The sequence below is a fragment of the Anser brachyrhynchus genome (genome assembly GCF_964034855.1).
Source record: "Anser brachyrhynchus genome assembly, chromosome: 3".
In the NCBI taxonomy this organism is placed as follows: Eukaryota; Metazoa; Chordata; class Aves; order Anseriformes; family Anatidae; genus Anser; species Anser brachyrhynchus.
The window spans coordinates 3,886,093-3,909,761 of record NC_137696.1 but is presented as its reverse complement, the minus strand read 5'-3'; the positions used below and the strand labels follow the sequence as shown (position 1 = coordinate 3,909,761).

The 23,669-nt window shown below is 37.9% G+C and overlaps 1 protein-coding gene across 10 annotated transcripts in view; it reads left to right on the top strand.

Annotated features, from left to right (window-relative positions):
* Nucleotides 1-23,669, top strand: part of MACROD2 (mono-ADP ribosylhydrolase 2) — an 861,442-nt gene that overhangs the window by 178,161 nt on the left and 659,612 nt on the right. For all 10 annotated transcript variants that reach the window (XM_080587154.1, XM_080587152.1, XM_080587161.1 and 7 more), the window contains one exon: nt 1,767-1,796. In XM_080587154.1, the coding sequence (XP_080443280.1) occupies nt 1,767-1,796 (30 nt within the window). The remainder of the gene's footprint in view (nt 1-1,766; nt 1,797-23,669) is intronic.

The following is a 23,669-nucleotide window of genomic DNA, read 5'->3' as shown; positions in this document are numbered from 1 at the left end:
TTTAACAGACTGGCTTAACGTGATGCTCATGAAGCACAGATGATCTTTTTCAGTTTTCCATTTTGTGCTTGTGCCTGTCGCTCCAGCCTCCCTGTATTTCCAAACAGTTATTTGAAAATGGCTACAAAAGCTGTGTGGGCAATTAGTTTTAGAAACAAAGATTTTGGGTAGACCTGTGCGGTATCAAGAGTTGGACTTGATGATCCTTAAGGGTCCCTTCCAACTCAGGATATTCTATGATTCTATGATTCTATGATTATTCACCCAATCTTCTTCTATTTAATCTTCTGGTGTATTAGAACCAGGCTTTGATCAGAAAGGTGTACAAGAACATCCCTCTAAGTTTTGTTCTTAACAAGTCACTCACTCGACAGATGTAGGAACAGCTAGTCCTAGGATGGCTAACTGTCCATTTAGTTTGTGGTTTACTCAGATTTGATATTGTCTGCTATGCTGGATATAAAATTGCATATTTATTTCTTTAAAGGACATTGCGTCTTGAATAATCTAGAGTGATGTCTTGAGTTACTGTAAGATAGTGCTAATGGTATATGATGCTTTTTTAGAATCAGAGATCCCTCTTTGATCTTGAGCATGCTACTTTGATGGAAAGTTTAGCTTGCTGATTAAGACAGTTTCACTGCGGTGTGAGGGAAAGCTGGTTGCAAATAGTTGAACTGAAAGTAGATATTAAAGATGTATGTAGAGTATTGGAAAAAGAAATGGAGGAAAAGCAAGGTAACTGTCAATTTTCTGTGAAAGTCTCAAGAAACTGATGGAAAAAATAACATCAGGGAATTTGCTACTTAAAGCTTTCCAGTTAAGAAGCTGAAGGAAATCGTAGAAGCAATCTCTTGACAGTAGGAAGTTTGGATACTGAGAAATGCCTAATTTATTCTATGTATCTTGCCCTGGAGCAGAACAGTAGTTTTCTGTCTTGCTTCTCCTGTACTCATCAACAAGTGATAAATACCTTTGTCCATCCCATTTACTGTTGCTTCTATACTGTTTTCAATATTATGATGACAGGGATTGGTTTCCCATATATCTAAGGGGTAAATACTTTACTCAAAGCTTTATCTAGGCTTTTCTTTTGTTTTTGCCTAGTCTGTGAAAAGAAAATGTTGGGCTTGGCTCCAATTTTGGTACTTTCATTTGAGGGATCATCTTGGACCACCATGCTCTGAAAACTACATTCCATAAGCGATTTATCTATTTCCGGGATAGATAGCTGGATGGATGTAGCACAGAAGCAGTTAAGCATGCTGAGTGAAATCCCAAGATAATTGCAGGCAGTGGTAAAGCACCCTTTGATTTCAATGGGGCCAAGGTTTCTCATGGCTGTCCTCAAAGGTCCCATGTCATAGAAAATGAGGAGAGGTAATCAAAAGTTGCATCAAAGTCCTCTAAAGAGAGACTAAAGTTTCTCTAAAATGAAAGGCTATTTTACTTCATTTGGTAATCAAAAAGAAATGCAGTTTATAGAATTATAAATTCAAGATTGTAATTTCATAAGCTATTCAGCACATTAAGCTTTAATACTGTTTTATTTATTAGCTTACATGTTCAAAGATATTGCAAAGGTAAAGATTATGATTACAAATTACATAGATTGTGTTTGCAGTAAATGATTTTGGGTAAGTGGAGAGTAGCAAAATTACTGAAATGAAAGGAATGGAAAACATTTTGTGAAACATCTTCTGTTTTGGTACCATCTGTATTTAGGAAGCTCTATGCTAACAATTCTCCTTTTGTTCTTCTTGCAGCTAATTCCAGCCTTCTTGGAGGTGGAGGAGGTAAGTCTGCTTAATACTGTATTTATTCTTAAATAAGTGTGAAATATCTTATATATGGAAAAGTAAAATTATTAGATGGGAAGCCTCACCAAAGTCAATAATGTTTCATACCATTAAGAAGCAGGGTTTGTGACTGCTGCTGGATTATTTTTCTTCTCTGGATTCGAGTACAGCTGACCTGGAGCTAACCAAACTGGATTATGTTATATTGTGTTTAAGTTATTAGGATTTTTATTTAAGTTACTTCAAGGGAACTTTGAATGTGTGTTAAATAGTTTTTTAAAATGTTACAAAATTAAAACAAGATAAAATGCCATTTTACTAAAGTAACAAGGTTTTATCTCTGCACTTTTTTTTTACTTGTTTGCTTACCCCATTCTGCTTGTGAGAATTATGAAGTAAATTTCAGTACAAATCTTTTGTGCGTGACACTGCCAACATATCTACTAGTAAAAGAGAGAGGTACATGTGTACATAGTGGACATTGTTTCCAAATATGTTTTATTTTTGGAGATCAGTGCTGTTTGCTTTTTGCAATACTGTACGACTATGGCCATAAGAACTAACATGAGTGTTACAATTCATGAACAAAACCATGCAGTGCTTGATTTCAGTTTTCTGTTACTTACCCTGTCTCCCAGAGGGAAGTAAAAGAGCTCAGTTCTGGAAATTTCACAATGTAGGAGCAGTGCAGGCAGCTACTAATCTTTCTTCCTGGCTGGAGTTAAAAGGACTTGATGATCAGAGCTTACATATGCAAGGGTAAAGTAAAGGGCTCTGTAAAAAAAAAAAAAAAAAGAAGATTGCTGTTGCTTGTGAGGCTGAGGATAATAAGTAAAAGCTTTTGTTTTAACAACCTTAACTGAATAAGCAGCTCTTATTTGTGAACCATGAACAGGGGATTGTCACATAAAAAGGTGTTTGACAACTGCACCAAGACATCTAAATAAAATTGTTCATATTTCTCAGCTGTGTATCTGGACGTTAAAGGTACAGAGAAGCCCTACCTGATAATCCTGTTGGATTAATCTATTTCTTTTGATTTGAGTTAGTTGCTTGCAGTATACCAAATTTTTCTTTGTTTAAAAGATAATCCTTTAAAAGGTAATCCTTCGCTAGCGAGTCGTGTTCCCATGGAGCATACCTTCTCTCCAGTGCTTACTCCCAGCTGGAAATGTGAAAAAAAAATACATCAATGCAAATGTTCAAATTCCAATCAGTTCCCAGAGCACTGCGGCTCCTAACAGGATTTGGTTATTGACTTTCAGTGGTATTTATTCAGCTGGACTGTACTTCAGAAGTTGATGTCCTTTCAGCATGGCAGTCAGTAGTGTGGCTCTCCCTCTGTGGCAGAGGGGACTTTTCCTGTGTTTTACGGATCTTTTTTCTGCCTTCCCCACTGCTGCTCCAAGGAGGACAGCCACGCAGTTGGAAGGCTGATTTTGTCACCAGTCTGACCTGTTTTTCATGTGTTAACTGTGGGAAGTGAAGGATGCTTGCTCAAAGAAGATAGATCACTTGTGAATCTGAAATAATTTTACTAAGGGAGTAGGCAAGGAAGCAGCATCCCACAGATGAGTGGGACACTTGAATACGGCGCCATGTTGGTCTCTGCTGCCAAGCATGCCAGGTCGGGGGAGGGTTTTTTTGTGGGTGCACACTTCACAGTGACGTCCAGTGTGGACTCTGGAGGGCTCAGGAAGTCAAGCAGGTTGCAGTAGCCAGCAGTCATGCTGTTTCTTGGCCACAGCTTTATCTCAGTCCACTTGCAGGTTTAAAAATATGTGCAACTAAGCAGCTCTCACGGATTTTTTTTTTAGCAGCAGTCCCTGCTGCTAGCCAAAAAAAGGGCTTAAAATTTTTGATCGAGTTGATTTATTGGCAATTTACAAAATTCTAATGACTGGCTCTGGTATTGGGGAGAACAAATAAAAAGAGATGAAGAAGCAAAGAAAATGCCTCAGCCACCTGTCCTGCCTCGGGGCCTCCCCTCAGGGCAGGTGGCGCACTGCCCGCTGAGGTGATGGCGGCAGCACAGGCGGTCGAGGTCAGTGCACTGCCCCTCCTTCCTTCCCAGACTCACATCTTTCCTCATGCCCTGGCATCATTTTTGGCTTTAACCACCTTTTCTGAAATAAGTTTCCACAGCAGTGCCAGAAACTCCTCCGGTGGGTTGAGTTTGTGTGCACAGTGGGTCCACGTAGTCTGCTGGGGAACCAGCCGCAGCTGGCTGGCAGCCCTAACCCCCTGACAGAGGAGGTTTCCCTGCAGCACCCTGCTTCCAGAAACATGCAAATCGTGCCCAGTGCAATCCCAGGTCCTGTGGAAGATAACCCTATATCCTGTTGGATGCTGATGTAGGTAAAATACCCAAATTGGCTGCATTATTTATGGTTTGGAGTTGGATTGATTACTGTTGCACTCTGGAGAGGCTGTGAGCCACCCTGAAGTAGGGTAGCCACCTCATCCTCAGTTCTTGTCACTGTAAAGTGGGCTCATTTAGGTTTTCCAAGTCTCTTGAGGAAAAAAATCCTGAGAATTTCACTGTCAAAGTAGTCCTGACTTTGGCTATGCCCCTTCAGATGAGGGAAAGGTAAACATGGTCCTTACGCTGGGGGTCGCGCAGGGGAGCAGAAAATGGTGACCCACAACCATTACAGGTAGGTGAAGCCCGGGCCCACGCTGCTAGAGCCTTGTGGAGAACAAACCTTATGTTGGCAACATGCATTTCTCTGCAGAAGGGATCCTTTCCTTCTCAGTTGAAAGGTTTTGGTTTTAAAGTTCTGGATATGTTTTTTTACCTTTTCCAGAATTAAGTGGTAGCAGTAGTCTGTGTGCAATACAGCTAGTGAATTATTAAAACTTTATTATATATGTAAACACCAACATCTTCTTTTGATTGAGGATACTGAATATTTATGATAACGTATAATACAACTATAGTTTCTCCATTAATGGGATTCAGATCTCTTCAGTAATGCCTGTTAATTAAATCTCTCTGTCACTGCTGGGGGTATGAATACATATCTTAGTTTTACAGAAAATGAAAACCAGAAATTTCAGCTTGCTCAAGATCATGCAAATTTTGTTTGTGATTTTGAGCTGATTTGAGCTGTTCTGTGTTTGAAACCTTTCCAGAATTGAACACAAAATAGCTGGAAATAATTGCTTGAAAACCCTGATCTAAAATTTACAAATTACTCCACACATGCATTTAAAACAGCTTCTGGAGGAGAGCTTTTGAGGAACTCGGTGGGCAATGTTGTTGGTAAACACAGTGCACTTTGTTGTAAGTCCAGGTGCTGGTGGTTTGGGGCAGCTGCTCCTCATTCCTGTGTCACCTTGGAGTCACATCAGGGCATCAGTATATTTTGATTTCACAGAGCTGAAGTAATGATTTGTTCTTGCATTCCAAATCTGAATGATGTCTTTTCATTTTTATGGATATTCGGAATGAAGAGATAAAAGTACAAAAGATACCAGAAACAATTTTTCACAGAACTGTTTAATCATAAAATCGAGAAACTCACAATAGAGTCGTGGAAGAATTTTTAGTTAATATAGATGTCAAAGGTTTTTTTTTCTGCTTTTCACATAACTCTGAAGTTTCCTGGATTTTATTATGAGTTTGGTGGGTAAGTCTTTTTTCTTTTTCTTTCTTTACTGTTTTTAATAATTGATTTTTAATTAGGAGGCATATTTCACTGTCAGGACTAGATTTATCACACATTCAGCATTTCACTGCCCCTATTAACTTGCACAGAGCATTATGACTTATTTGTGCATCGTGTATTATTTGTCCCATTATGTTAAACTGTGCAAAGGTGAAAATTACTAAGAAAATTACCTGTATTGGGAGGAAGGGGAGGGAAAAAAGCATTTGATACACTGAGAGACAGGGACGCTTTTTTAAAATGCATTTTGAAGTTTTGGCTGTTCAGAAATCAAAACGCCCTTTTTTTGCATGGCAATTATTTCTTTGCAGTCAGGTCTGGAGCTTTGTCAAGGAATGAAAGTATGTTATTTCATGTAGTGTGTTAAAGCAAAGTGAGCACAAGACGAAATCTCCCCTCCCCCTTGCTGTTTTGGATAGTCTGAGGTTTGGGGTTTTGTGCCCCCTTCCCAATTACCTCATTTTCAGTTATTTTCCTTGGGGTTCATTTTTCCTTTATTTCATTTGCTGACTGTAATCAAGTTCTTGTTGCATGCTAATTTCTGGATTGGCTTCCTTTCTTTGAGCTTAAATTGAGGGTATATATAAAACAGCAAGCTAGGGAATTTTTTTTCCTTATAAGATTTTGTTGCCTATATTCGAGTTGGGGAAGGAAACATCCCAGTTTAATTTGTCCTATGATGAATGTAATTTTTGTCAGCTCTGTACTTTAAAATGGTAATTTTGTCTTTAAAAACTGAGACGAGACGGGTTATATTTGCAGTCTTTTGGAAGCATTGTTTGGACCCAGTTTAAGCTGGTTGCCCCAAAAGGTCTGTCTGCTTTTCTTTGTCTTTCTGTTTGTTGGCCCATGTAATGATGTCTTTTCTAAGACTTTTACTGGCATGGAAAAAATTAATTCCTGTATAGCCATAAGCATGTTAGCATATCTTAAATGTAGACCAGACCCCTACCTCTCTTGTCTGCCAAGATACGGTTTGTAGGCACATCATTTTAAGCAACTGTTGCGGCTTGGGGAACTTGTATGAACTTGGTTTGTGAACTTGGTATGGAACTGGGATTCTCTGTACAGGATCAGGTGGACTCTGCTTTGTAAGTGGGATTTGCTTGCCACCTCTCTTTGCCTTTTCCTCCCCATTAGATTATAACAGTGGCAGCCCAAAAAAATCTGTGTTTTCTTGCTGGAAAGAAATTACCAAAGGCTGACTTTTATTCTGGAAAATGGTTTTATCAGGAGGGAAATGAGCTGTTCTGTGTCCTTTTGCTGAGCCTGAGCACAAAATCACACCAAGGAGGAGATGGACTTTGTGCAAGGCTCAGAATACCACTTCAAAATGCGAGCAGCTACAGCAGGGTTTTAATGAAATGTTCTTCCTCATCTGAACAGAGATGGAACAAAAAGGGAGGAGCAATATAGACACATTTTTTCAAATTTGTTGTTGTTTTCCCAGCAAGCTGGTTTCTAGGCAGATGGCTGTCAGTATTTTTAGGGCTCGTTTGAGGCTTGAGGCTGAACTAAGTGGCACAGGTGTCTGGGGAGATGTACGTGCCTGTGTACGAGCATTCAGTGCCTGCGTATCTCTGAGATACAGGCATGGGTCATGCAGGTATGACACAGGGTTGGGTGGGCATCTGCACCTTTCCAGAGTGATGGCTGAGGGTCAGAAGGGGCACTTGGTTTGGGGCAGCTGTAGTCCTCTAGGTACCAGTGCTAGAGCATCTGGATTGTGCTGTTTGGGTCCAAATTGGTGGTGGAGTTTGTCTTCAAACGTAGGAATATCAGGTGTGTAGCACAACCATCCTGGCTGCTGCTAGTGCTGTACAAAAGAAGATGACTGCTGTTAGTGATGTTCGTGTTTGCCAACCACCCTGTCTATCTGTCAATTAATTGCAGGCTAATGAGTTCAAAATGCCAGTGATCATCCAGTCAATACTGGTAGAAAAGAGCAGCTGACATAGATACCTTTTTTTTTAAATCCCTCTTCTTGGACAAGGATAAAGTTTTCATTCTCAGAGCCATGACTTCGGTACAGTACTAATAATTTAGAGCCATCTTCTGATGGTTAAATTTCTGAAAAAAAAAAAAAGAGATTTTTCACTGTCTGAATAGTAACTTGACATCAACTTACGCGGCAAATAAATATTCATGAACTTGAGAAGTGAAAGTTGTTCCAGGGAAAATGGGAGGCAGGGATGAGACAACTTGCAAAGTACCCCATAATAATATAAAAAGAGAATACTTTAAATAGACTAGCCCTACGCTAGCCCATTCAAAATGTATAAAAGGAAAAAGACAAGCCTGTTCCATCCTGAACCAGGATGAGATCTCTCTGTTTTGGATTTCACAGGGCTTGGGCTTGATATTTACATAATTCAAATGCAAGTGAAGCAAGGGTTTAAATCCAAAGTTCATATTTGTGCATGATATGCATATAACGTGAACGTATCCCTTGAGAGGAGAAGAACGAGTTTGAGAAAAGAGCACTGACAGAATTCTTTAATCAAGAAAATAAGCATTATTATTTTGTATTTTTTTTAATGTCAGTCTGGCATTTTCTTGTATCATGTCAAATACATTTGTCAGATTGGGGTGTGCTTGCAACAAATGGCTTCATGGAACAAATGTGCAGTGTTTTGGATTTCAGCTAGCTTCAAAAGCTTTTAGTTGCTTTGTACGCTGTGTCGTCATATCTTAGGTATTTAGATAATAGCTATAAAGGTACAAAGATTTTCCTAGTGAATAATGATCATGTAGAAGAACTGATAATTTAAGGCAAATGGCCATTTGCCTTTGTTCCTAATTAATCCCTTTCTGCTGGAAGATTGCTGCTGCAATTCTGTGGGGTTGTTGAAGTGTTTTATCTCTTTTTACTATTTGCATGCTGTTCTTTTTCATCTCTGTAAATAGAGTGGGTTTGAGAGGACTGTATCCACAAGTTCCCCCACTGCGACAGTACATCAGCCAATTAAAATTTTAATACTTATGCATTAATGTGTTTCTTTCTATACAGTTGTAATACTTCTTCCATCGATAGCCTGGTAGCTCAGGGTGGAGTGTAACCCTTTCAAGGTCTCTGTTTCAGACCAAAATCTTGTTATTATTTATGAGCTTTTTGTTGGATCAGATCAAAGCAAATAGATTTCTCTATAACTTAACCTTTTTTATAGAATTTATTCAAACTTCTTGTGTGAGCTAGGCCTTTCGTTACAGGTCAGTTATTCCCAAGACACTTTCATCTGTGTATGTATGTAAGCTTTTTGCCTTCTCTTATTGCAGCGGGTACTTCTCTGTGAGTTTTAGTTCAGTTTTAATTAAAACTAGTGACTTCTCATTTTGTATTGCATCTATAGTGAGGATAACTATATAAATAAATAAGGACAGTTTATTTCAAAGCACCCTTAACTCAAACAGCTGTGATTATATTTAAGATGTGTGCTCTACTTTAGAACTTAGGTTTTTGGTTTAAATATCTATTTTGCTCTTTGGCTAGATACAGTGCTAATTTCCTTTCACCAGTCATTTTATACATGCTTATAGTTATGGGTAATAGTCATAAACAGGAAGTCTCTGGATTGATTATAAGTATTTCTTAGTTGTATGTTGCCTAATTGTATCCTGTAAATTACACTTTCCCAGCAGTTACTTAAAAAGAAAAATTATGCTTTGCTATTTACAGGAACCGATGCAGGTATATGATCAGGTGTTAAGTTTCAGGCGTGCACATATACTTGCTGCTCCACATCAGTGACTTTCCCTAATGATGACTTTTTAAAAATACATGTTCAGCATGCATTCCTTTGAGGTGATGCTCCTGTTCTGGTCAGTGGAATAGGAGCATGACTATGTTGCTCTCAGGAGAATAATTTGAAATGTAGCACATCCAGATCACACTTACTTCTGCCCTCAGCTTTATAGTATTGCTCCCGTGTTGACCTGATTAGGCACCAGAAGGTTAGGTTGTATTATTCACTCGGCAGTTGCTGAATGTTGTGTCCACAGTACTCTGAGCTCCTGTTGGACTCTGAGGTCTTTTTCTTGCTCAGGAGGACTTGGATTTCCCATAGACTATCGCATTGACTCTCCTTGTTTAGTTTTGTTTTGTTTGGAGGTAAATTACATTCTTATCTACCTGCCACTAAATAATGAACATACAGTTTCCCGTATATAAACGTTTTGCTTACAGCTTTTGTATATACATACTTGTATATATATACATGACAGTATACATTTGTGAATGAATCCTGCAGTCTTTTCAGAAAGTCAGACTTCATGTGTGTGCACAAGTATGTGCATAGATAAATAAATAAAACCATGGCATTAATTTTGTTAGACCAGGAAAGACCTTTATTTCATGTTCATTGAAAATTTAAGGTGTTCTTGATAAAAATCCAAGCCAAAAAAGCAAGTGGTTATGTAAGAAATGTATTTTTCTATTTTTTTCCATTTTGTTTCGTACTATGGGACAGAGCTGCAAGTCAGGATCGGAGACCACAAATATCCCCTAATCCATAGATATCACACGATGTGTAAGGCAACTCACAGCATGTTTGTTATGTGAATTGTATATATGCATGAACAATGTTAAACACTTCTTTGTATGTAGACAAATACATATGTCATAAATAAGTCCTCTATGCAGAAAAAAATGTCTTTTTTAATTTAACAAGGTGCACTTAAACATCTTAGGATACTTCTGTTGAGACTCTCGCCCTGTAGTTCAAGGTGAAGAGTATAGCTCCCTGGGTGAAAATGGAGAAAATGGGAGTGCAGGAAGCAACGCACATGGTTTTGTGTTACAATGAATATACAGTAGGTCAGGCATTTGTCAGTACATATATGTGCCAGTCTACAGAAGACAGTTTTTAAAATTAAGCATTTGGTCGGTTTCCTTAACGAAAAATCTGTAAATTGGGACACCTGTCAAGGTTACTCAGTTTCATGCCTAACAATCTCAACAGTGTTCCTTTTGCTGAGGTAAGAATAAGTGAGCTCTGCAGTGAAGACAGCAGTTTTGTTAGGCTCACACAGCAGTGGTGGTGTTTGGAAATCTGTTTTTCAGATTTGATGTCTAACAGCTATTCTCCTGGTCCCGTGACAGAAGTATTATTCAGTGGGAGGAAAATGCAAAGTGCAATTTAAAACATTTTAAAAACACATTAATTTTTATGGCTGATCTTAAGGCAAATAGAACAAATAAAAGAAGAGAGTAGTGGAAGTACTTGAGTCATGGACATAGAATTTTTGAATATCAGACATTTGCTGAAGTTTTCACATTGGAACGGGGAAAACAACCTAAATACAAACCAGAGACCTTCATCAGTGGAGAGTTTCTTAACAGTACCTCTAAGCCCCAAGCTCTTTCTACATCAAATGTATGTAAATGATACAGGTGTGAGCAGCAAGGCATAGAAAAATAGCAACAGCCATTTGTTGATCCTATCTGGTTACCTATTTTGCAATGTATGCTTGTCCAGTAAAATGAAAATATGGGAGGATGGGAGAAGATAGCCCTAAGTGTGTCCACTGTGTACTTGGGCATAAAAATTTGCATCCCCAAATCTCAGAGGCAATGGACTCTGAGAAATGAAGGTTATTGTTAACACCTCAGCTTCCAGAATTGAAAGAATGTACAATAATTTCTTTTTTGTTTGTTTGTTTCTAATGAAAGCAGTTACTTCATCGTCACTGTATTTTCAAGAAAATGTCGAATGAAATCACAAATTAAGCCAGAGGCAAGCAAAAATGAAATGTCAAAATTACTGAAATTAAAGAAAGAGTTTACCCTCTTCTTGCTACGTAGGAGGAAGGGTTATGAAACCAAGTTTATGCTCGCTTTCTATTTCAAATTTGCTGCTCTTTCCACAGAGCTTTGCTTGCTTCTCATTTATGAGCTGCTCTGTGCTGATCACGTTTTTCCAAAGTTCCTTTGTTCTGTGCGAGACACTTACAGATTATAATATGCGGCTTTTCAAAAGCCAAGAAAATCTCCAGCAGAGCATCTGGCAAGATGGTTGAGTCTTGGAAAGATTTGTCTTTCATAGTTGTCTGCGTGCCTGTCCATGCAGCTCTCTTCCTTGCAATTTTGAGAACACTCTATCAAACAGACAATATTAGCAGGAGTCGGTTTTTGGCATTTAAAAAAAAAAAAAAGTGGTGATTCCTAATGAGGGATTAAAACTCATATATATGTGAAACTTGTCTTTAAAAACCTCCAAGTCCAAGTCTGTCTTTACAGTTCCTATCTTTCCTAACTGATAAAATTGGATGGTATTGCAATTTCCAGTTGCTGATATTCATTCTTATGCCATACAGCAAGCTCCAAAGTAGAGTGCTCCTATGATTTAAGAATCAAGTAAAAATGACCTCCCCTTTCCCCAGGCTTCAAGTTTTGCCTGAAACGCTTTGTAGATTCAATTTAGACCTTATTTTTAAAATCAATAGAAGTGTGGGAACAGTAAACTGAGGTGTGAAATAACCAGAGACAGACACCACTGAAAATGGCTTAGCTATGACAGAAAACACATGATGAACCTCATCCATATGAGCATTATTGTAGCAGAATCTAAATGCTCCACAGACCGTTGGTACATTTATCCTAATTGCTCTGTAAACAGAGACGTAATGTTTTCTCCATTTTACAGCTCAGAAAATGAGACAAGGAAACCGTATGTTTTGCAAAAGGTCCAAATAGAAAAGAGCAAAAATCAGATCTCTGAAGGCAAAGCATAACTCACTGGAGTTTCATCATGTCTATATGAGTTTTGCAAATTGGAATTTTAATTCCTATTTGGAAGGAAGAGGAATTGTAATTTTAGTACCAGTTTCACGGGATGATATTTGGAAAAAGAGGAAACGTACTCTACTGAGAGCAACTTTCTGATAATTAGACCTTAATCGGTTATACAGCAAATTCCCTAGAGGAATGGCAGAAGGACCACCAACTGGAAAGAAGGTACTGCGACATAACCACTTCTGCACTGATGAAGATAAAATTTGGATATGGTAAAAGTGTAGTTTACTCAAAACTACCACCATTAATAATTCTAAAGAAATAGCAATACACTGTTCTTATTCGGGGCTTTTCTATATTAAGTTAGAGAAAGCCTGTTTATTTTTATTTTGAAATTTTACAGTATTAATAACAGAGCATTTCAAAATCATTCTGATGACAGAAAATAGTCCACTGGATTAAGAAATTGTATTCTTTTATTATCTACTGAATCTAGCCTCTTCCAACAGTAGAAGAGCATCAACGGTTCATCCACTGAAATGCTAGTTTATCATTATGTGTAAAAAAGTTCATTTTTTTATTTTTCCTTCTTTACAAAGTTATCTTACTGACATCTTTTTCCTTGTCCTTATGCAAATGCCTTGTAATCTGTGGGGTTTATAATTCATGTTTCTTTTAAAACCAATTTGTTTTTACAATTCAAAATCCTTTTTTGCCATTTGGACTGACAGAGCTGCAGTGTTGTAGTTTTGGCTACATATACAGTAGCAAAGAACAAAATATTTTTTGTCACACTTCTACTGTTACAGTTCAGTCTGTTCCTTTTACATTATCAGCTTGTTTCTCTAGGCTCTACAGAGGCATCTGGTTTAATTTTTGTCAGGCAAGGCTACAATTTAGCAAATGCATGTAAGCTTCACAAATCATTCACAAATGTGAATGATTAAAACAATTATGTCTTGGCTGAGTGATCTATGGGTGTATTATATGCACAGAATGTTAAAAGAATGTTATTAAGGTACAAAACCAAGTACTTAAAGTTAGAAAGTGTCAATATTTAAAGATGCCTGCAGGCTTGCTGTCTTTCTGCGTATTTGTGTTTATGATATTGCCTCTAACTATACAAATGCACGGATTATGTACAGCTGGAATCTCATTGCAGTCATCAACTTCATTCAATTTTGTAATCCCATGTTTTACTTTCAGGGTGCTGGAACCCTGGTCTGCAAACCAGTTCTTGTTACGGTACTATTAGTCTGGCACATGGTTTCATAAGCAAATGAAAGATTTCATAAGTAACTTATTTGTCTTCCACAGACCCATGGTGCTATCTTTACCAAAGAAAAGAAAGAGGTGAAGGTCAGTATACCCAGTTTTAGGCCAAAGCTATAAAACCGGGGTCTAATTTCTGTAAAGAAATGCAAGTCCTTAGATTTCAAAAAGTAGGTCGGTTAAATTCGAAGCGATTCTGCAAATCGGAATTTATATAGCAAGTTGGCATCTAATGCAACATTAAAAATCAACAGCCACCTCAAGATTCCCACCTTCTTCTCTACTCCTTGTTCCCACTCCTACTACCTGCAATTTACAGTTTACTGCTCCCTCAATCACCTCCATTCAAAAGTCTGTTGGCCTAAATTTGCATGTTAAAAGGCACTGGTTTTAGGGAGGTTTTTTTTATTATTATTATTTAGACCATTTCAGACTCGTCTTAAAAAGGTTTGCTTTGACAAGAGCAAGGAGCAAGGAGCTGATTGAGAGGGAAGCAATGGGTATGGAAACAAGCGCAAAGGGGACAGATGAGTGATAACTTCCTCTGCTGTTGGATAAACTGAAATGTGAGACCCTGTTCTCAGACATTTGAGGTGCAGGAGTGAGTGTCCCGTTTCTAACTTTTTACCTTAAGTTTCCCTTCTAAAATTTTTTCTCCTTATCTCGGCAGTCACAGTTTCTCTCTGTCTGGTTTCTGTACCGGGAAATGGTTTGGTTTTGTTCCCAAGCTAACTTCCCAGGTTCTGTCTTCCTCTTTGAATTCCTGTGTCTGTGCCCTTTCCTTGCCAGCTCTGGATAAACTGTTACGCCATGTCCTAACCACATCTTTGGTCACCAGTCCCTCTCACCTGGAGTCCTACCATCCATCCCTGACAGCAGGTAGCACACCTTCTCCCTCCTCTCACCAGTTTGTACTGGGATGAGGGGAGCAGAGTTGTTAACAGGCAGTAACTCGTCGAGCCAAATGAATTCATTTCTTGAACAAATGCAAGAGAGCTGCCAACTTCAGAGTTGCTCCGAGTGAAGAAAAAAATTATGGAAGCCTACACTTACAGTTGTCATCTTTGTTTGTCTTTTAATCACAATTCTGGTTTAAAATGGTTAGCTGTACTGTGGTGGTCTCCCCTCTCTGATGTTGCATTGCTCTTAGGAATGAAGGCAGTATTGTCGGTATAAAGGGATAAACCCCCTGGTGTTTCTACCTTCTTTGTATTTCTTCACCCTTGATGATTTGGCAATAATTTCTCCACAGGGATTATTTGTTCAAGGGTGGGACCTCTGTTCAGTCCAGATATAACCCAGCTGTGGTGGAATTTAGCCTCTCCTCTGGGCTTACAAGCAATTAGCGCTTCAGCCAGGACTGCCTGCCCTCCCAGCGAACAAAAGCTTCAGTAGAAAACTTCTCCCTCGGAAGTGACAGCTGGACAAAGAATTGGCGGAGTTATCAGACAATTATTTCGAGTCACTTTTTACAGAAAAGCAAAGTAGCGTGACCTCACTGTGGACTGAGATGAGACCTGTTATAAGTTTACATGTATGTGACTAGCAGAATAGGTGTCAAAAAAATGGGTATTCTTAATAACACCAGGTACAAATAGCAGTCGTGTGTGAGTTTTGAAGGAAATTTGCTCTGATGACAGATCAGTTTTTCATCAGGAGCTGGAAAATTGCAAACGTGATTATTCAAATGGGATGATATCTGCAAATAGGGTATACTAAGCAAATATTGTACAGTTCATATGTGATATTATTATATTCTTCTCCCTTGAGAGTTGATTCAGCAGAAGGAGTTATTTTTAAACATGAAGAATGTGGATGTTTAGAGGAATTTTTTTCATTATAAAGGAAAAAAGTATCAATGCACATCAAATATTAAATACGATTCTCTCTTTTTCAAAATTAATTCCCAAATTTGAAGCTATGAAATTTTAACAGTTGCGGGAGAGGTCTCTGAAGACCTTTCATTATGTCTCATTACTGCAGCATATGTGAGGCCATAGTACCCTTGGTTGCCATAGTTCCTTACTTAATCAAAAAAAAAAATGTTTCATGGCTGCACAGCTGGGTAACCTTATGCATCTGCCTTTTTTTAAGAAACAGTCATATGTTCCATACTATTTTAATGTGAATTTTGCTTCAAAAATTCATAAACCGGACTACTTTTTTATTTTGACTACATGATAAAGTTAAAGGTCAGACCACAGTTACGCACAATTTTGCTTAGTTTTTCTCTGGGTTTGCGTAATGAAGGGAAGGGTGTTTTTCTTCTCGTTTTCTTTTTGCAAGGCCAAATGTGATGGCAAGCTTTTAGTATTGCAGCACGAGGAAGGCACAGAGCCCATGCTGGTGGGTGTGACAGGTTTACCATCAAGCATATGGTTGGTTGTATGTTTGAGGAAAAAAAAAGAATTTTTAATTATGTGTTTTTCTTTAATTTCTGTTCTTTAAAACCTAATACTTCTTACTGAACAAGTTGTATCATGTCTCTTCTGCAAGTGCTATCAAATAGCAGTTTAAATATTATCTAGCTTTAGATGCTAGCTTTAGTTAAATATCTGCCCTGTCAGGGGAGACACTAGGAGGAAGACTTGTTTAGCTTCACAATTTCAGTGTTAATGTTTAAATAACATCGCAGGCGTGAAATATCCAGGAAGGCTGCTGTGGTCTCTAGGAGCTTCTTAGATCAAATTAATGCCCTAATACTCAGGGAATATTTACAGTTTAATAATTGAGGAAAGTTGATTAAATATACAAAGCATTTAAATACCCATTTTAAGCTCACATTAATTCCTGGCAAATTAAAGTATCTTGGCATTTAGAGAATTACAGACTTAGAGCAGTAAGTTTGGGTCTTATAGCAGTGCGCCCATTTCATGTGAAATATAATATTTGGGTTCAGAAGGCTATGATGTATCTGGTTGCATTTAGTCATAGTGAGTCTGATCTCCTGTGGTTACTGAAAAAGTTAGGCTAGTTTTCTAAAAGCATGTGGCGTTCTGGTGGCATCTGAATATTTCTGAATGTTATTTCCCCCACGTAAGAGGGGGGAAGACGTTGTTCTTGTCTTACAACTGTGGGGATCATTTCTTTCCATTGTGTGAGTCTGCAAACAGACATCGCAGCTGCTGATCTTTAGCAGGTCCAGATAAGAGTATCCCAACTATTTAAAAGCCTGTAATCAGAGAAAAGTGAGGCTGGAAATGAGTCTGCAACTTCTGAAGGCAATCTTCTCCAGTGTATCACTATCTATACTGTTACGATATTGAAAGATTTCTTACTGGAATCCTGATTTATTTATTTTGTTTGTTACAGCTTTAACTCAGAAATTAAAGAATTTTTGTTGAAGTAAGGAAAAAAAAAAAAAGCTGTCTTTCACAATGTCTCCTCTGTGAGAAACGCAGGTGCCTCTGCAGCAGCCCACAAGGCTAATGGTGAAGGATCAGGACACATAAGATATCTGTAGACTCGTTAGGGTGTTCCAGGCTGCCCAACCCGGTTTTGCCTTTGTAGAGCAAGCTGTCTGTAAACTGAAGTACACCTTCCGGAGTTCTGGAGAGAGAGGTGAGACGACAGCAGTGCCCTCCCTGCTCCTTTGTGGGTAAATCTTCCTTGGATGTAGTTGCCCTGAAATTGCAAAAGGGTGCAAATGGCTGTCTCCTCCTCATCTGTGGGAATAAATCAGACCTGAGAGTTGTAAACTTGGCAGTTAAGCATTTCCATTTGTAGAGCACTGACATACTAATGATGGTAATTTTGCATTTGTTACTACATGCCTAATCTAATTAAGTTTTTCTTAGGGTACAATTGTTGTTTTCTGTATTTAATTATGTAAGCACCAGGTGCAAATGTTAACAGTAGCTGAATTCAGAAGGAAACCTTTTATTTTTGTGTTATGCAAGACCTTCTTCTGTATCTTTAATTTTGCAGTTAAAAAAGGCATACAGTAGTTGGTTGTTCCAAAGAGTTATATTAGCATTTCTGATTGATATACATAGGAAACACTAATAAGGGCTAAACGTTTATATTACTCTTAGTTTAAATATGTTTAGAACTATTTATGAGCTGTACATTTTTTGTTTCAGGTGTTGCAATAGTTCAGAATCCTTTTCCCAGCTATACTGCTGGTTTTGAGGGTTGGCAGACTTCCCGCATTCCACGACAGATCTGCCCCTGTCTATTTGAAAAGGTATGAACTACGTAGGGGTCTGTTGTCTGAATCTGAATTTCATGGAGCACTGGTAAAACTGCTTCTGTGACTGCCAGCCTGGCTGTGAACTTTTTGCCACCATTTCATCAGTGCTTGTTCAAACACTGAAAGAGAATTTTCAGTGGAATTCTTTGCCTGCAATAATAAACTCAGGTATTATTTTTAAAGCACAAGGACCTGAGCTTTGAAGTGATGTAAAAGACTGCTCTGAGGCAAGTGACTCTCAAAAAGTTTTGAAATTACAATGTTAATTTTTAAACACAGTGAATGGGAATTGCACTAAAGATTTCCACATAGAGATGGGTAATTGTTTTTGTCTATTAAGTAAAAATAAGTAAAGCTTATATTTTCTAGTTTCTAGTCATACATTAGTAATCTATATTTGCATAAATTTGGCATTAAATATAATAGAAACATTATATTAAATAATTGATGTATTTGTGTTAAAGCCCTATGTACGCATATAACATTCCCATTACTAACGAATGAAAATTGTCTGTGGGAGTATTTTTTTAGCCTTCTCCAATTCGTGAATTATTTTAAACTTTGTAGTAGAATTACGGCCTTTAGGTACTGTGAGTTTAAGTTTACTGTCAGCATATCATCTTCTCTTAGTAAATCATATTTTGTGGATTCCTTCAAAGTAGGACTTTAAGCCCTCCATGGACCACTCGTCAGTAGTAGTGTCCTGGAATATTCTGCCTTTCACTTAGGATCTCCCTCAAAACCCTGTGCCTAATGGTCACTTTTGATCCTGCTGTGAAGTATGGTTTTATGGTTGAATGTTGAACCATTTTCAGTACAGAAAAACCTAAAGGTTCACATCTATATTGCTGTAACATTGACAGCACCCAATGTTTTTATTCTAGGTTGAGGTAAACAAAGAAGCCGTGTCTGCTAGTTGCTTTGAATTAAGCTATTGAGTGTTAATGGTAGAGATTTCCCCCATCCCTGCCATTGTTCTGCCAAACCTCAGTTGTTTTAAGCTTGGTTTGTTTCTTAACCTTCAAGCTTTTAATTCAAACTCCATTCCTTTGATGGTTTATCACAAAATTTGTTCAGAGGCTTCCATTTTTTAAGGTAGGCTTTCAGCTACTCCTGATTATGCATTGCGTCAAAGAAAAGTGGTTTAAAAGTTTAAAACCACAAATAAAATATACCTCAATGAGTTACAGTAATGAATGCTAACATACTGTTTCTTCAGGAGGAGCCCTGTAGGAAGAGAAGACCATGTTTCAGGTGATGTGACAGATTGGAAACTAGACTTCTGAGAATGGCCTGCTAGAGCTAGGGATCTGGTTTTACTAAAAATGAATTTTTTAAAAAAAATATTAAAATAGTTTAGTATTACTTTATAAAGGTATTTATATTAGTATTATGATCATGTTTTTTTCTGGCAGTGAGGCCCACAAATGATAGGGAATAGTAACTTGTCACTTAGTTTAAATACTTTTTGCTTTGGATCGATTTTTCCATTATTCCTGCCTTTTTTTTTTTTTTTTTTTTTTTTCTTTCCCAGAAGTACACTAATTTATTTGGGTGATAATATACAGGCTGCAATGTCTTAGGAGCAGATATCTGTTTACATGTAGGGATGCTTGGTAAAAAAAGAAAGTGAAGACTGTATTGCAAAAAAATATGTTGGCCTCATTAGGTGCAAAAGTGTCTCAAATGGCCCTTAAGCAACACTTTAGCTTCTCCAGCTTCTCAGCATGAAAACATGTCTAAGTAAGTTGTATTATTTCAGGACAGCGAACAGCTTGCTTCAGATCCAGCAACTGTGTTTATTCCTTGGTTTTGGTTTTTCTTCCAAACGAAGAATGTCACTCTGCATTGTTTACATTTAGATCTCAAAACAATTAAGCTAAAACGGCTTCATAAGATTTGGAGCTGGCTTTCTCTCAGGGAAAGCTTTACGTTTAGTTTCCAGAGTCATGCAGTAAATAGACTTATTTTTGTTTTTTTTCAGGCTGGTATGATTGCATATGCATTTATCTTTCTGAAGAGGTTTGAATGCTGTTGGTTTTGGAAACTTAGTCATAATTACTATATAGTGCTTTGATTATGAGAATAACAAATTATTTATTATATCTTTGGGGATATTTTTTTATTATATCTTTGGGGTTCTCGCTCAAATACCCTTTTCTTGAAAAAGTTAAGTAGAAAACAGTAACAACTCACTTGCCTTTGACTACAGGATCTGGTGCAAACAAAATTCAGTGACTTTACTCATTGTATTTTCCTCTGTTCTTGCACTATATACATCTGTGAAATACATAAACTTTTCTACTCTGAGTGCAGCTTGAGTTGTAACATAATTGTATCATGCTGAGCCACAAAAATATTACAGTAAGTAGGGAACTTCAAATAGACTTAGTGTAGCTATGTTTTTGGGGGGTCATCCTGTTTTTTCTTTCATTCCTTCCCCATTTCCATGTTTCATCATCCTACTCTTATACAGCCACAGTACATGTTTCTGAATGTGTAATCCCATATTTCTTTACTCCATTTTGTGATAACTGGCATTTGTTCCTCAGCAAACAAAGCTTCAGAAGTAGTTTTTCCCTATGGCAAGCTAAGGGGGTAATAAAAAAAATAAATAAAGGGTTGTAAACCTTATGACCTTTTTAGCTTTCTCATTTCTGGATCCTGATTCTGTTTCCTCCGTGTGGGATGAAAGGGGACGCCCGAGGTGTCTGTACGAGTGAGCGGTGTCCTGTGCACTGTTGCTTCTTCCTGCTGTTCCTTAGCAAAGGGCAAAGAACAGAATGTGTTTTGTACTTGATGTGCTAGAGGGGTCGTGCATACGTGGGACTGAACAGATCAGAACAATTGTTACGCGGCTACTTTCATAGCTGTCTGCCATAATGACTTGCCATCCAGGACTGTATGAAGACCTTCTGAAGCATGAACAGCACCTTAGGCTGCTGTCCCTCATCCCCTGCTCTGAGTAAGATGAGAGTGTTTTCATTTTCCTCCTACTTGCTGGAGGTGTGAAGCAGAGCAAATGGGGGCACAGCCCCTCGTAGGTTGAAGAAGACCCTAATTCTCCTTCAGGCAGTTGTCCTCCCTCTTCCTGAAGGTCATCCCTACAGAGCTGCTGGCAGAAAACTGGGAGGCGTACCAGCACTGGAGGGGAAATGGCTGCTGAGGGTCTCATGGGCAGCCCGCTCCCTGGAATAGAAGTGGTGAGTACAGTCGGACACTGCACTGAGAGAATGGTGCTCCTGCTTCCAGGGCCACTGCTGTTACTTCTGCTGTCCCTGTGCCCCTGCTTCTTCCCCCCTGTAGCAACACGAGATCAGCGTTGTTCCTCCACCAGCTTTGCAAATAGTGCAACCACAGCTAGGGGGTCTGCTGTCAGCAGGGGCTCAGAGGGCACCAGGCAGGATTTTGCTGCTGTTGCATATACAGTTCAGAATAATCCTCTGCTCCTTTGATAGCTCTTGATGAGTTTTATTCAGTTCCAGTCTAATCAAGTTAAATGTTTTAACGCATTGCCTTTCTTCAGACTTCTTGTAGCAGGCAAGTGTAATCTTACTCAAAGAGAGAAAAATAATTCCCCTTTCATCTTTGTGGGGAAAACTTTACTTTATTCAAGTGTAGTGACCTGGCTCAACATTTGATAACTAGTGTGTCACTGAAAGTTCCTCATTATGGTCCCAGCTTGCAGACCACCTGGAGTGCTTCATTATTACTGTGAACTTCAGGTTAGACTTTCAGATCTGTGCAGGTGCGTTTGCACTGCTCATTCCAGGCTGGTGACACATGCCTCGTGGAAGGACGAGGGTGCGTGAGGCTGAGCGTGTCTAAAGGCATATGGAGCAGTTATTGTTTTGACACCAGCTGTATGAGGAGTGTAAGGACTGAGGCTTGCGCTCTGTGTTGATTATAATCTAACTTTTGCTTTCCTTGGCAATCGTTCTGTGATATATAGGCACTTAATGTAAGTGCCTGGAGAAAAGAAGCAGAGAAGTCAGAGGGGAGAGGAAAAAGGGGAAGTCACATGCTAGTTTAAGTTAGCAACACAGAAAGAGCTTAGTTCTTATTCCAGACATGAACGTATCTTTGGATGTAGATGATAGTTACATGGCAACCAGACACTGCAGAGCCCTCCAGATTGCTACTGGTTGTATTGCAAGATGTAAGTCATCCTGCTGATGCAGCTAGGATGCTGTTAAGATGATGAGTTTAGGAAGAATCCTGCATCTCCTTGATGGAAGCTTAATTTTGACTTTTTTTTTTTTTTCCAATAGTTGCTTAAACCACCAATACTTCACCAGCCAGTCATATTTGCATCATGAAATCAAATAAGTGACCTGCTGAATTAAATCTCTGATCTTAACTTGTTTGGCTTATAATCTAAATAAATAAAAAGACAAAAGACAACAGAGTATGATGTGGCAAACAACAGTTCTCTATGGTTGCACGGTTATTCATTGTTTTCCCTGAGATTTTGTTTGCAGATTGTTTTCCGTTTTTCTCTTTCTCTCTTTTTTTTTTTTTTTCTCCCTAAGGAGGAACCTCTTTGGGAACCTCTCTCTGTGGTTTTTGTTTTGTTTAAAAGAAATATGGAAATCACAGAAGTGGGAAGAGAGGTGGTTTCATAGGAGCAATGGAGCTGGAAGAACAAAGGGAGATGGATTGTAAAGGAAGGGGAAAAGAATGGCTACAAGTGTGTGAAAGGGAGTGGGAAGAACAGGAAATCTGAGTGTGGGATTGAGAGCATTGGGAAGTGTGGGCAGGAATAAATTGGACCAGGGAAGAAAATTTCTCAATTTTTTTTTTTTCTATAAAGAAAGATGCTACCTTTGGTTTAGTAAGATTCCGCTGTTCTCATTGAGGACCAGATCTTGAACGCTCAGAGACAGAGTATTTGTGCTTAAAACAAATAATTAAATACATTAATGCTTAATGCTTTTTTATATGAAGAACTAAAGTACCAAATGGTATTCCCTCATTAGCTTAATATTTTAAACTAACAGTTTTTTTTAAATGCTAAAGGATTAATGATTTAAAAGTCTAATAAAATTGTGTGTAATTTGTGTAGCTGAAATCGTCCTAGTCATTTTACCTTTCCTTAAACTGAAGGTATACAGATTTTTATTTTTTTTTCCTTTGCATGTGTAAAGAGTAGTGCCCTGCGTTTCTAATAGGTTATCAGGTTATCATAGCACCTAATTTAGTTGAGTTGAAAATAACATATGGTCTGAAAATATGAATATGAATTGCCTCTAGGGTAAAATTTGGTTTTAGTGACTAAGTTAGTTGTGATAGTCTGCTTTGAATTGAAAAACTGTTAGAAAATCAAGTGATTTTGATGACACTCTTACCATCACAGACTAGAGTTTCATAACCATTTCTGAAAAGTAAAATTTTATGCATAAACCTAATCCATACAGTAGCTCTGAATTAGTATTGACAGAGCTGACAAATTAAAAGAAAGAGTATTTTAGGTTCACAATTCTGGTTCTGGCCAGTATCACTAGAAGATGAAATCTCTTTCAGATGTAAGCCAGCTCTTGAACATTTTGTTTTTCCATTTAATAATAATAATGATAATAATAATTCAGCAAATTAGATCTCTAAGCGTTGATTTTCTAAATTTGCTGTTAGTACAGTGGTTTTGCCTTTCAGAGTTTTCAGATGTGTGGATTTATCTCTGATAGCATTTTAAAGTGGTAAATTGCCATTTAAAAGATGAAAGAAGTCTGTAAATTTATTGAGTAGTTTAAAATGAATTAAATATACCAATTAAAATTATTTAATATCTGCTATCTTTTTTTTTCATCTACACCTCAAATATTTATGGAAAACATCCAAGAATTTGTATGCTTTATTTAAAATGTGTCAGGTGGATGTCCCATGTGAAATAAATTATTTTTATTACATTTTGGAAAAGTACATATTTAATAGTGAAATGCTTTGCTTATGTACTTACATAACTCTAGTGTATAATACAGGTCCAAAAGTGTTTAATTTATTATAAA